Source organism: Pezoporus flaviventris, unplaced genomic scaffold (genome assembly GCF_033815535.1).
Source record: "Pezoporus flaviventris isolate CSIRO_AGI_PZ_B2104156 unplaced genomic scaffold, CSIRO_AGI_Pfla_v1 ptg000015l, whole genome shotgun sequence".
Classification (NCBI taxonomy): domain Eukaryota; kingdom Metazoa; phylum Chordata; class Aves; order Psittaciformes; family Psittacidae; genus Pezoporus; species Pezoporus flaviventris.
The window spans coordinates 26,369,536-26,382,879 of record NW_026892563.1 but is presented as its reverse complement, the minus strand read 5'-3'; the positions used below and the strand labels follow the sequence as shown (position 1 = coordinate 26,382,879).

The window sequence follows — 13,344 nt, the reverse complement described above, 5'->3', positions numbered from 1 at the left end:
TTGTTCATTCATAAAACTTTGCTAGTGGAAGAGTATAGCTTGGGGCTTCCAGGGTTATACACATCTTTCAAGCTTCGGTTTCTCCAAGGTGATAAGAAGCTTGCCCTAGTGCACATGCCACAGAGCAGAGATGGTAATTCAAAGGGAGCAAGTGAGCTGCTGAAATACTGTGAATTACTGTGAATTATTAAGGACTTTATTGACAACTACGTTGCATTACTTTCTTCTGAAACAATTCCCTGTCGCTTCTTTCCTATTTGTTATGCCCACCTTTCCCCTCACCTTCTCCTGTACTGGCTTGCCATAAAATTTGAATTGGCATCTGCTGTAGTAACCTGCAATAATTTGGATTAAGTAATAATTAATTTTCAGCTAAAAACCTAAGGTTTAGCTTTCCAAAATCTATGTGGTGCATTTTTCCACAGGGATGAGAGTAAAGAAAACCTTTGTATTTGCTGAATTAAGATGCCTTACTTGTCACGTACCAATGTTTGGGAGAATAGCATCAGTGATACATTAATATTTGTACACAGCTACCCAGTCCTCTTCCCTTTCCTTCTTTCCATGTAGGGTTTTAAGCAATTTGTTAAAATAGGTAATCAGCTGATGAGAACCTCCAGCATAAAGCAAAGCACAAATGGTAGTCTGAAGGCATGTAAAAAGTCTAATCAAGGAATGTCCTAGCTCATCACTGGGGTGATGAAAGGGATGTGTAGTTGTCCTTTCTGCCTCTCTTGAAGTTAACGAGGCTGTGAATACTCACACAGGTTCAGGGGTTGTCCACTGTGCTCTCGTGCTGTCTCTCCCCTATGCTAAAGATCTGAACACAGTGCATCTCTTCAGTCCCTTTGGAAACTGTGAGAGTGGTGTGCAACAGTGGAGAAATAATTTGATTTGTTTCAAATATTGCTGCTCCCTGGTCTGCTGTGTGTATTAGGAGGGTCCTTTCTAGCAAAATGGTGCACAGATCTTGCAAAAGGAGTAAAAGGAAATCAGAGTTCATATCACAGGCTGCAATCTAGCAAAGGATGAGCAGGAAGGGAAGCCCCCTGCTTCCTGCCTCATTTGGAGAAGAAATGGTGGACAGCCGGGTGCAGGGAGAAAATCAGTGCAGCCACAGCCCCAGGTTTTCAAGTGTAACTTGGAGCCAAACTTTCTGTTTTTCCAAGTGAGATGTTTCCTAAGAATGTTGGAGGGACAGAGACTATGGTTCTTACTTGCCTCCAACACAAGAGCAGCACACTAGTTCTTCATTTTGTGCTTTCCTTTTGTGTGTGTGTGAAAAGGAGGTTTAATCATATTTTCCATTCTTTCTAAAGCAATTTGAGAACCTCAGGGATAAGTGCTAGGCAGGAGCAGTGCCATTACAGATAAGCTTCCAGATTATACGCAGCTAGAGATGACAAAAATAGCACACAACGGGGACTGCAGCAAGGCCTGGGATAAGGAACAGTGAAGGAGATACAAAGAAGTCCCTGAGGTGTAATAGGTGAGTAGGAAGAGATGTTAAGAGCTCTAATCACCTATAGTAATTAACTCCCAAGAAGTATACAAGGTTCATTACAGATCTTGCAATGTATAACAAACAAGACGTAATTATTAAGTAGGACAATTCACTTTTAAAAATTATTATTAATCTTGCTATGAACTGTGATGAGGGTGAGCAGATATAAAGTATTAATTGCTATGTGATGGTTAATTAATATATCCTCAGCTTGTGATATTCCTAATTAAAAAAAAAAAAATTATATTCACTTCAGCAAGATTAATTCCAGGATAAGACACTACTGAGTATGAGGAAGGCATTACAATTCTGCCTGCCAAAAGCATGTTCATTAATTCTGGTCCTGGATGAATTTGATCAGTGAAAGCTGAAGATATTAATCTGAGAGAGCTTCCCATAAAATGCTTTTATAGGAGACCTGGTTTTGTAGCCTTCTGGTGATGCTGAAGGCAACAGAAGTGTTTCTGTTGTCTGTGAGGGACAGGGGCCTTGAGATTGGTGATTCAAAATGCATGAACCCCAGTTTATATATTGCCATACTCCAGAAACATCTTATCTCAACATTTCTTTCCACCTGTAAAGCTCTTCCTACAAAGTTTGTAGCGACAACTAGTTCTTTTCTAGTGTGTTTGATATTGAGAACTTCAGTAAGGAATCATCACTTTGTATAATGGAGGCCCAGTAGCCTGCCTTGGCTCTGTTCTGCAGTGTAATGCATACAGTCATCCTTATCTTCCCTGCCTGAGCATTTATAACCTGTCCTGGTTAGTGAAAACTAAATGCATTTCCCTACACAGGACTGAGCTGTGACAAAATGTGAGACAAATCCCCTCTTCAAACTTGACCAAAGCAGGGAACTGTAAAGACTGGCTTTTTACAGTAACACAATCTTATTTCTGTAGTGCAGTTTGGAAGTGCTGTAGTTTCATATGTATCACTAAGAGGTTATTTGTGGTTAGAAGCCCATAGTTTAGCCAGCAGTGCAGGCTACATACATGCAGTATTGTAAGAGGAAGTTTATTGCTGAAGCTTCTCTGCCTGCACTTCTTCTCCACCCCTCATGCTCCTTCAACACCAGTTTTTTCTTCTTTGCCCAGAGCGCTTCTGTGTCTGCTTTCATAATGTGGGGGTCATCCTTGTGTCATATAAAGTCTGACTTTTAAGTACCCAAAATTCTGAAGAGGTATTGTCTGAAAAATGGGCTTTACTGCTGGAGTATGGTGTAGAAAGCTCAAGATCAGATTGCTTTTGAACAATCTGAGTCATGAGTTGGCAGTAGTGTCAGCTCTAGCTGGCTTGCTCTTAAGTTCTTATCTTGGTACCCATTTCAACAGTCTCCATCTGCATTACATACAAGCAGACAAATGTACCACTTGATTCCAGGTTTATAGTAACTTTATTAAAATTCAAAACCTTCTGTTAGTAGAATTTATCAATTTTAAAAATATAAGGCATTTACATATACACAGATCTCTAGGGCAGAGAGTTACTATGAGTTTGTGAAATACAGATTCTAGACGGTTTGTTCTTGCTTGTTCAGAGAAAAGCAAAGAAGAAAGTAAAACAATTATTTCAGATTTGTTTCACATGAGGGTGAAAGTGAAGTAACCTTTCAGAGTTACACTGAACTACTTCACATCATCCCCTGGTGAGAGGATCCAAACATCATTGTCAACTGAGCTAATAGTACAATGCTGTGTATAAAAATGGAAGGTCCAAGGATCATCTCCCGAATATTGCACTGACCATGTGGTAGCCTGAAGCATGAGATTACTTTACTTAAACATTATAAAGGTATGAGCAACCATTAAATTATTTAGCACCTTCTCAAACCCAGCACTTAATGCAAAACACTCTGACCTCCATCAGGATGGAGGTCTACTCTCATTCAGCTCTGTGGAGGTCATCTTCTTCCCTACAGTATGTGAAGCTATCTGCCATTCACCTATAAATGCTATACTGGTCAGGACACCAAGGATGAGAAGGTATCTACACTCATTTGTAAATAAATAGTAGCAAGCATTTCAGAAGATAAACAGTGAACAGAGTCCATCTATAAAACAAACAAGTTGGCAGACATTCAAACAGTGAGATTCTGGTGAGTTTCTGTTTCTTCAGAGATTTTATTGCCAATTAGTAAGTAGGAATGAAAAGCAAATACTAAGGCTTTATTCTTTGTTATGTGCAGCACTGAAGATGATTCCATTTAGCTGGCCTTAGATGCTTGCCTAGGACAGGATTATTTGTCTTTGATGGCACGTTTTTGGTCTATTTTCTTCATAGCAGTCTGCACCCATTTCTGATTAGAGTTTACACAGATCTTGATACCTTTTGTGGTTATAAACCTATGGGAAGAAAGAAAACAAACCAGGTGGCCATTAAATTCCAGTCTCCAAACCCAGGTTTGCTGGTCTTATTTTTTATGTAGAACTAGAGGAACAATGTGGTAAAACCCTATTACATGCTGGAGTTTGTAGTTTTTAGTTGAAATAACAGCAGTTAGCAGCATTAGTTCCCTATTTATTGTCATGTGCTTATTTATTGACTCTAAAAAAGGGAGCATGGTATTCTGGTATTCTGAGATTATATGAAATCATGATACACATTTACGTCACATTTACCTTCCAGGAGCAGATCCTAGGTTCGATGCATGCTCAAGAGATCAAAAACCAAATACATCTCCTAGCAGGAGTCAGAGTTACCCCAAACTCTACCCCATGATCTTTCTCCTTAGCTCAAATCAGTGCAACTGGGCTTCTGACTGCTCCACCCTGACCCCTCACTGAGATTTTTCCCCACTTTCCGGTCAGGAAAGATCTGGCTGTTTGTTCAATGAAATTTCTGCTGGCGTTTATGAGCAGCAAACATCTCCCACCTCTCAGAGACCCACTCCTCTCCCCTCACTCCCTCAGCTGTTAGGTGACTGCCTCATGGAAGGGTGATCTGAACTAGCCAGATTTAGTGAATTGGGCCATGAAGTGTCGTCAGATGCCCTTTCCGTTCTCCCTGATAGTGTGTTTGCTTAGACAAGTCTGAAGGTGAACTGTGCACTGGATACTTACAGGGTGGCGTTTACTGGAACTTGTTGCTTTTCATAGCTGGCAAGATTTCGAATGTTCAGTTGCCTTGTAGACAGACGTACACAACTGAATCTGCGCATGGGCTGACTTCCAGCACTCCCTGGAAGGGGAAAAATAGATAAATGGCAAAGACAGTCAATGCTGTATTGATATTTAGCCATAATTACTCGGTAAATTATGAATTCCAGCAGATTTCCAGTTGTGGTTAGAACATGAGTGTCTCATGATGTACAGCCATGAAACCCAGTTATACAGGAGACCTCAAGGTATTTTTTGGCATGCATCCTATCATTTCTGAAATGTTACTGCTATTTCAATTAAGATACTAACCTTCAACTGTTCTCCTGAACAATTGTATCATCATTCTGCCCCTAGGAGTCACTGCTTCTATAGAAAAAGTGTTTGGCATCATTCATAATTAGATCTGTATCATCTGCAAATAAGTGTCCTTATGGAGCAGTGCTTAGAATTGACACCTTTACTGGATGGATCTCCAAATGCCATCTGAAAATAAATCAGTAATTCCCCTTAGTTTCCAAGTGAAGGAGAGCAAGGCTACTTGTCTCACACTGGGCATCCAAAACTTGTCTGGCACTAGACATCCAAAATTAAGAATTTGTTGAAAGGGAGGTATATCTGTCAGAAGACTGAGTGCTTACATACTTTTGCTATAAGCCTGGTTTCATAATGATGTGTTACTTAGTTCTCTCTTTCCTCTAAGATTTTCATACACTTCAGGGAAATGCACTGGTGATTAATAAAGAGGATCATGATATCAGTGTCAAATTCTCTGGGCAGTTGTTACCTTACATGATGATAACTAAAAATGGGAGCTCATTTAAGTGAGATGAACTATATGTGTATGTAACTGGAAACCTCACTTGCTAGTTTCTGGTTTTCTCCCACCCATCAAAGACACATTTGAGAAGGCATAGGGAGACAAACAGAACACCGCAATATTCTGAGGTTTCTTTTTAAAGAATTTATAGAGAAACTGGCTTTAGAAAAGTCCAATATCTGTTGAGGTAACACTTGCTAAATATAAAACCTGCTTCATGTAATCTCATTATCTGTGAGCTTTTTTTTTTTTTGAAATAATTGGAGTAGCTGACAAACACACATCAGCCTTCGGAGAAGCTGTAGCATAGCTCCTGCATGGGTACCAGCAGAGTTGCTAATCCTTGGGATTTTGTTTGCCTGAAGGAATATCTCTTCTGATCTTGCTTTGGTCACAAGCAACACAATGTATTTTTTTTTTTTTTTTTGGTGATTCATTACCAATATGTACTTTACTGCCTCAGAATGGTTTTCAAAATGTGCTGTTAAAGAGCTCAAAGATAGACAAGCAATCCTTAACAGTGGTAGAAATATTCTTTCCACTACTAAACTATCTGCAGGGAATACATTCAGGTAATACCAGCAGAGCTTCTGTAAGCCTGAAAACAAAACAAAACTGCTCCACACCTATAACGTCCCTTTTTTTCTGGTGGTTTGTTTTGGTTTTTGTATGTTTTGTTTTGTTTTTTATTGTTCTTCTTTCTAATCTTCTATCCCTTGCACACCCCCTTTTCTGCTTTTTCAGACTTGCTGATATTTGTGGCAAATTATGCAACCTGAAGAATGACATTACAGACTGACAATCTGTGATCGAAGCCATGTGTTGCTGAGATGAACAACAGTAGTGTTCATCAACATATATGAATGTAATATGATGTAGCTGTAGGTCAACCTCCTCACTGTGTAGCTACATAATCTTGAGAATGCTTAGCAGGTCTCAGTTTGGTTTTGGTGTGGTTTTGTGAAGATGCCTTTTCTGTGTGCTTCTCCTTGCTTATTTTTGTGGGTTTGCATATAGCTTGCAAGTATTTTCTGTGATTTTTGTTTGTGTTTTATGTGTTTTTGAATCTGATTATGTATCAGAAGATATGCTTATGTGTGTGTGTTTTCACATGATATGCATAACCTAACTCAGAAGTCACAGGCCTAACCATCACTGCAGACAAATTTATATAAAGCATGGCTAGTAAACATGGCTCATCTCTATGCTCGTAAATGGTCTCAAACAAGATGATAAATTGCATGAAATCAGGAAGACAGAAAAGACCTTGTACAAATCCATTGCTCTCCCTTGCAGTTTTTTTTTCATAGTTTGCCTCTGAACTAAAATATTTGGCTAGAAACAAGCAAATAGGCAATATGTGATACAGAACTAGAAGAACTTTTTTAAACAGGGGCGTTAGAGGGATTAAGCCTATATAGCTAGAGAAAGACCAAGAAAAAATAATATAATAAAAATCCATATAAAAGTAGCGTATCTGGAAAAAGAAAAAACAAGTACATTTTATTCAGGAAATATTTAGCATAAAATGTTATTAACCTATAGACCTCATTGCTTATATGGCATCAGTGAGATTAAAAGACATTGTGTCTTCAAGATTTCATTATTTTCAGAGGGAGAATAATGCACAGAAACCCTTTAAGTGTTCTACACACAGAAACTCTCCTTGCATTAAAGCAGAAGCAAACCTCTAATTGGCAGGACATAGACGAAATTTCCCACAAAGCTGCCTTTCCTGTGGTTCTAACCTGGATTTCTTCTGCATTTTGTCTTATGAATCAGCTCTGTCTGTGAATGAATCCTGCTCATCAGACTGCTGGTGCAGTGTGGAGCAACTCCGACCTTCCTCCTGGGTTGTAAACTTACCTTTCACCTCGTGCACAGCGAGCATGCCAAGCCAGAAGACAAGGAGGATAGCTGCAGTCTGGAGTTTCATTGCTGGTGTCTTCTTTGTCACAGCAGGGAAGAAAGTGGCTACTGTCAGCCCTCTTTCACAGAGTTTATATGTTGTCATTCAGTGGTCAGTTCCTGTGTTCACTTTGGGGGTGTCATGGTGGGGCTGACTGTAAGTGGAAAAAATTGAGTGGCAGTACTTTTTCTGGTGACAGAGAACCACCTTCTTTCCTGCACCCATCCTTCACTAGCCCCCCTGTGAAGTTTTTTCCTGCACAAACCCTGCTGTGGTCGCACTTGCTTCTGTGTTGCAGGGAGGGTTTATTTCAAGCTGCAAAAAGTGAGAGCTCTTGTTCTGTAGTGGAAACTTTACCAAATGTTCCTGTCCCTTCACACCTCCATTTAAGAGCTGTAGCTGAGCTGCACTGCAGAGGCACAGAGTAACTTTCAGAGCTACCCCCTTGACAGTGGAACACTTAAAAGGGGAACTCTGAGCTAAAGGATGGTGGAAACAAAAACTCCTTGTCTTTTTCCAGTGGCTATAGATGGTCACTTTAATGTGTAGCTTTGGTGGGCTATCACTCCTATTCCCTATGTGTGGTGGAGTTTGTCAAAACTCTTCTTTTTTCTCCATCATTTGGTATGGACAAAGCTGATATCACTGCTGGAAAAAGGAAGAGCGAACACACTTTTACATACAGAGCCAGATACATTAGCCCTCTTGCCAGTCAGACATAACTAAAATGCATGGTTTCAAAGAAGAATGAGAGTTTCTTAAGTTTTTTGTTTTGTTGGTTGTTTGTTTGTCTGTTTGTTTGTTTTGTGGCATGGTCTTTCTAGTATAAAGAATGGAGCCTATGAAAGTAACCAGGCAAAGAGGCACAATTTATAAGAATGAAGAAAACAGTTCATTGCACTTCTGTGAAAACGTGGTGTTGATAACAGGTCTGTGAACTTGTTCCAATTGTACCTCTATCAAAATTGTCCTTTTGTTTGTCTGTGCTAGTCCTGTTACCCAGGTTTAGGTGTCCTTTCTATGTTGCGATAAAGTGGTTTGACTTACTGGACAACATTGCTGCATAGCAGTGATTTTAGCACCTGCAAATATTTTCCAAGCAATCTGTGGACCTCCAGACCACACATGAAGCAGCACTTGTGCCAGCATCATTGTCCAGAGCCTCTGAGCAGAAAGGTCCTCTTATGCTTTACACTCTGGAGCCTGGTAGAAAAAGCCCATGGAGACCCAGCCGGCCCTGGTGTTGATGGGTAAGCACCAAGCTGCCTGATGCCTGAGACTGTGACACAGTGATGCAGATAGCTGTCAGGGCAGAGACTCGAGCAGGTGTCCTTCATGCAAGCCTGAAGTTTCCCCTGCTCTTACCTCCAGGCCTCACCTCAGCTGGTTAATTCCAGTTTTCCAAATTCTTGATAACATCAATGTTAATTGCTTTGCATGGGGAAACGCAGCATGTGGAAGTTAGTTCCCTAAGATTCCTCAGGCAAATTAAGATTGAGCTAAGAACTGAGCTATAATACTTGGCTCCTAGGCTGTAATAGCTGGTCTGTAACCCCAGGAACAATCTGCAGGTAGAGAAGATGCTGCTTGGTTCACTTGTATATACATGCACATTCTTTGTTCCTTTTAGTTTGATTCTCTCATCTTACATATACCATGCAACCTAGGAAAAAACAGTGGCAAAGGTAAACATTAAGCAGGTGTAAGGTACTTGCTGCTTTACTTGAATGCCTTCTAAACCCGCTTGCAACTCTAATAAAGTTGCAACAAAATGGAAGAGAGAGCTTCAACCAAAGGCCCTAAAGGACATGCCTGATGCCTCACAGGGAAGTAACCATACTGACCTCAGCAGCCCTACTGGGAATTCTGTCTTTAGTTTGTGCCCAAGCAGTGTAGCAGCCTTGTGTTTTGCTGAACACTACCTGGAATCACTCCTTAAATGAGATGTTCTAATTTTTTGGTACTTGTCAGCCATTGATGCTAGAGAGAAGGTGTCTCTCCATTAAGAGAAAAGATGCTCCCCCACTTCTGCTCACTGATATAGTATGTACATGTTGATATGATATGTACATGTATGTATACAGTCACTGTCTACAGCCTTGAGCGGAAGGGTCACCAGCTGTATTGAGCATGAGCCAGCTGAGAAAAAGTCAGTCCTTCCAACAGAAGCTTTGTGAGTTGTAGATTCATCATAGAATCACAGAATAGTCAGGGTTGGAAAGGACCTTAAGATCATCAAGTTCCAACCCCCCTGCCATGGGCAGGGACTATTTGCACTAAACCATGCCACCCGAGGCTCTGTCCAACCTGGCCTTGAACACTGCCAGGGATGGAGCATTCACAACTTCCTTGGGCAGCCCATTCCAGTGCCTCATCACCCTTACAGTAAAGAACTTCCTCCTTATATCCAATCTAAACTTCCCCTGTTTAAGTTTTAACCCGTTACCCCTTATCCTGTCACTACAGTTCCTAATGAAGAGTCCCTCCCTAGCATCCTTATAGGCCCCCTTCAGATACTGGAATGCTGCTATGAGGTCTCCATGCAGCCTTCCCTTCTCCAGGCTGAACAGCCCCAGTTTTCTCATCCTGTCATCCTTGAGGTGTCCTTAGAAAGCCTGTTGCTACTTCAGTTTTCCACCACTCTTAAGGTGGGATGAAAAAAATTGCCCTGTGGTAAGTTTTTCCCCTCTGTAGTTCTCGTTTGCTGTGGCCTCCTAGGCTGTTGTTCTGTGTAGCTAGCTTATGTTCAGTGAAGTCTGTTTTGGAGGAGTTTTGTGGGCTGGAGTCCTACAGCCCTGTCTGTGGAAGTTTGGTGATCTCACGTGTTCTAATATTGGTATAAGGCTCATTTTGCATGTACCCTAACACCAGTGTGCATTCCCTCTGTGCCATAGCAAAAGCTTAGTGCAAGATGATCAGTTGTATAACCTTTCTGTTTTCTTGCTGGTAAGTCATACTGAAAAGATAGCTAGTAAGTGCCCAAAGTATGTTCCTATTGCTGTTTCTCAGCTCTGGTTAAGCTGAGTGCTAATGATGCTTGTCCTGGGGCTTGACTGTCTCCTTGTATGGCTCATTCATCACAAGCTTCTTTCAAAGCATCCTGGAATAAAATGATAATTTGCAGCTTGTGATACATCCACAGACAAAACGGATGGTATGATTATGGAATTTTACGGAATTAAATGAAATACTTGTTAAATTATGGAGTATTATTATGGAACTGTTGGTAAAGTCTGAATTCTGGATAAAGGTGGATAACTTTACCATGATGCTTCCCATGCCCTTGGCTGCAGGTACAATGTGTGAGCCATGAGAACTGCCCCTTCTCCTCCCTTCCACATCTCGTGTTTAACACATGTGCTCTTTGCTGAGAGAAAGCAGGTCCAGACAGCAGATGTTGTAGGTATGGATGTGTAGTTGTGTCAGTGTTTAACCTTTGCAGCCTGCTCGTGTGCAGAAAACCACAGACTTTGAGTTAGTTTCCTGGGCTTCCATCACAGGGGAGGCTGGGACACACAGCCCTTGGAGAGGACAGCAATAGGAAGCTCAAGGAATTCAAAACTTGAAGATGTGCTGGCAGGTCACTGTCACTTTTGAAGAATAAATCAGGGCATTCAGTGACTTTAAGAACCTCATCTTAGATCCATCTGTATCCCTGACAACTGTTTTTAGGGTGGGTGATGTCATCCTCAGGAGATGCATGTCTGTCTCTTATTATCTACAAAAGCAGTATTCGCATGTATCTTATGCCAGACATGATAAGTGAGTGAAGTTAGGTGGGATAAATCTGACCCTACTGTATTCTGGGTTTGTCTTGTTTCTTAACAGTTGGAGTATTGGTTTAAGAATTACCAGCAAGTGACATCCAGCTGTGATCTCCCTCTCCCTCTCCCTCTCCCTCTCCCTCTCCCTCTCCCTCCCTCTCTCCCTCCCTCTCTCCCTCCCTCTCTCCCTCCCTCTCTCCCTCCCTCTCTTTCTCTCCCTCTCTCTCCCTCTCCATCTCTCCCCCTCTCTCTCTCTCTATATATATATATGACTTCTCCCCATTCCTCCCTGTCACCTTTGCTCCATAGATTTCCTGCTGATTTCATAGGTATGTGAAATAGCAGTTTATATTAGTTCATTTCATTCCTATTGTAATGGAGTAGAAACAAACACTTTCTGGGTGCTCACACCACAGCTGAGAGACAATGACTTTCAATACAATTTATTGAAACACTTAAATCTCATTTGTGTTAACTGCTCTGTTTTGTGCTGGTTTTGGCAGAACTCCTCCTTTAGAAATATAAGCCTACTAACAGTACTTTCTCTGAATCATAATAGAGTTTTTGCTTGTATACCATATACTTCCACTACCATACAGCCCTCTCTTCCTGCCAGCTTTTCCCTGGTTCTGCTAACATGCTCCTCCCTTGATGTCTCATGTGGTCTTAAGTAAGTTAGTTGTATCAAAATCCTTCCTTAGTCATCCAACTTCTAGCATTCAGATCCATAAAATTAGACTGAGAATGATTTGGTTTGAAAGGGACCTTGAACCAAACATATAAAGGCTACTCTACACTCTAGTCAACTCTACAGTCAGCTATATGCAGACCTGTGCCTGTTTTGTTGATGTTTTAAGCTGACTAGATATGAATGTAGTATTCTTTGGTCTTTCTCTCATTCAGTGTTATTTTGTTTTTCAATGAGTATCTATGCAGTCATCCAAGATTTTACAAGAGGAAGACTGATCCTAATCTTGGTCTTGTGTGTTTTGGTTCTTTATAAGATGCATAGCGGGAAGCTAGCTAAGCACTGTGAAATGCTATTGCTGCAGAGAATCACAGAGGTCACTACAGTTCAGTAAAAGTATCTAAATGCTGTACATTCTGAAACAGGAACCAAATACCTTTGGGAATTTGTGGAGCATTCTCAGCCCATCCTATTGCTTTTTTTTTCTTCCTTGTTCTGTTCTGTGGTTTGTTTGTTTTGTTTATTTTTCTGCTTTCTCTTCCTCAGATCTCGTGTAAAACAGAGAATGCAGATTCTGTTTAGCACTTCCTCCTGTGCACACCCTATCTGTAGGATCAAGGATGTGGGAACCAAGTCTTCCCATGTTAGTCTTCAGGAGAAGCATCAAGCCTATTGTGTGACGAATAAATATATTTCTTGGTTAACCACGGATAGGCACTGTCTGTAAGACACTAGAGATAGATGAAACCGAAATGTTGCTCTTGGGTAAACCTGAGATTTCCTCAGAAAAATGAAGAACCTCAGATGTTTATGTTTTCTCAGTGGAGAACAGTTTTCCACTATATTCATGCTTTGGAGAGAGCCCCTTAACCAATCTGTATGTGTTTGGAGTCCTTTGCTCCATCACAGGGAATATGTTGAAGAGCTAAGATTGTTATGGGAAAGGGGGAGTTACAGGAATGAGAACACACATCAGTGATATGCCTCACTCTCATCTATTGTGTGTGTGCTATTATTTACAATTACACAGACTTTTTCTTGTCACTGCCATTACATACTTTTGCAGTCATGTCTATTTAATGAACCCTTTAATGGACTGGGGGCTGTGTAAAACAGAATCACAAATAAACCAGCAGGTTCCAGGCAGCAGAACCAGTAACCCTGGATTCAACTTTCAGTCTATTATCTGCTAACTTCTCCTGTCTCCACCCAAGAATTACTCTAACTCTTCAGCATGTGTTTTTCACGTGCCAGAGAAATCCATACATGTTCTCCGCATGCTTGTGGTTGCCTAGTTCACATGTGCTGGCAGACATGCTGCATTGACTACCCCTGTTCTGCTGGCTTTTCCTCGCAGTGAGGCACTGTGTTGAGTCTCTATCCTGTTCAGTCACTAGATTTGGGAAAAATTGTAGGGATTTCTGCCTTTTGTTTAACATTGGTTGAAATTGGCCAGTGGATTAAAAAAACAGAACAAAAATTTAAGGGAAGGCAGATGAATAATGCAAAAATCCTTTTTTGAAAATGTCACCTTCTTGAACTTTCCAAAAGGGAATCCCTG

The 13,344-nt window shown here is 40.9% G+C and overlaps 1 protein-coding gene across 1 annotated transcript; it reads right to left on the bottom strand.

Annotated features, from left to right (window-relative positions):
* Positions 1-2,854: 2,854 nt before the first annotated feature.
* On the bottom strand, positions 2,855-7,590 carry LOC133269168 (lymphotactin-like). The gene is made up of 3 exons (XM_061453127.1): positions 7,289-7,590; positions 4,567-4,684; positions 2,855-3,849 (listed from the first exon to the last, which is right to left on the bottom strand). Exons 1-3 carry the CDS (start codon positions 7,434-7,436, stop codon positions 3,744-3,746), a joined length of 372 nt encoding a protein of 123 aa, XP_061309111.1. The 5' UTR covers positions 7,437-7,590; the 3' UTR covers positions 2,855-3,743.
* Positions 7,591-13,344: the final 5,754 nt, after the last annotated feature.

Bases quoted from the DNA above. Each gene is read 5' to 3' on its own strand.
- LOC133269168 (XM_061453127.1), bottom strand. From the start codon at position 7,436: ATGACAACATATAAACTCTGTGAAAGAGGGCTGACAGTAGCCACTTTC. The intron at 4,685-7,288 runs GTAAGTTTACAA...TTCCCCTTCCAG, and splicing joins CGCTGTGCACGAGGTGAAAG to GGAGTGCTGGAAGTCAGCCC. The intron at 3,850-4,566 runs GTAAGTATCCAG...TTCTTCCCATAG, and splicing joins GTTCCAGTAAACGCCACCCT to GTTTATAACCACAAAAGGTA.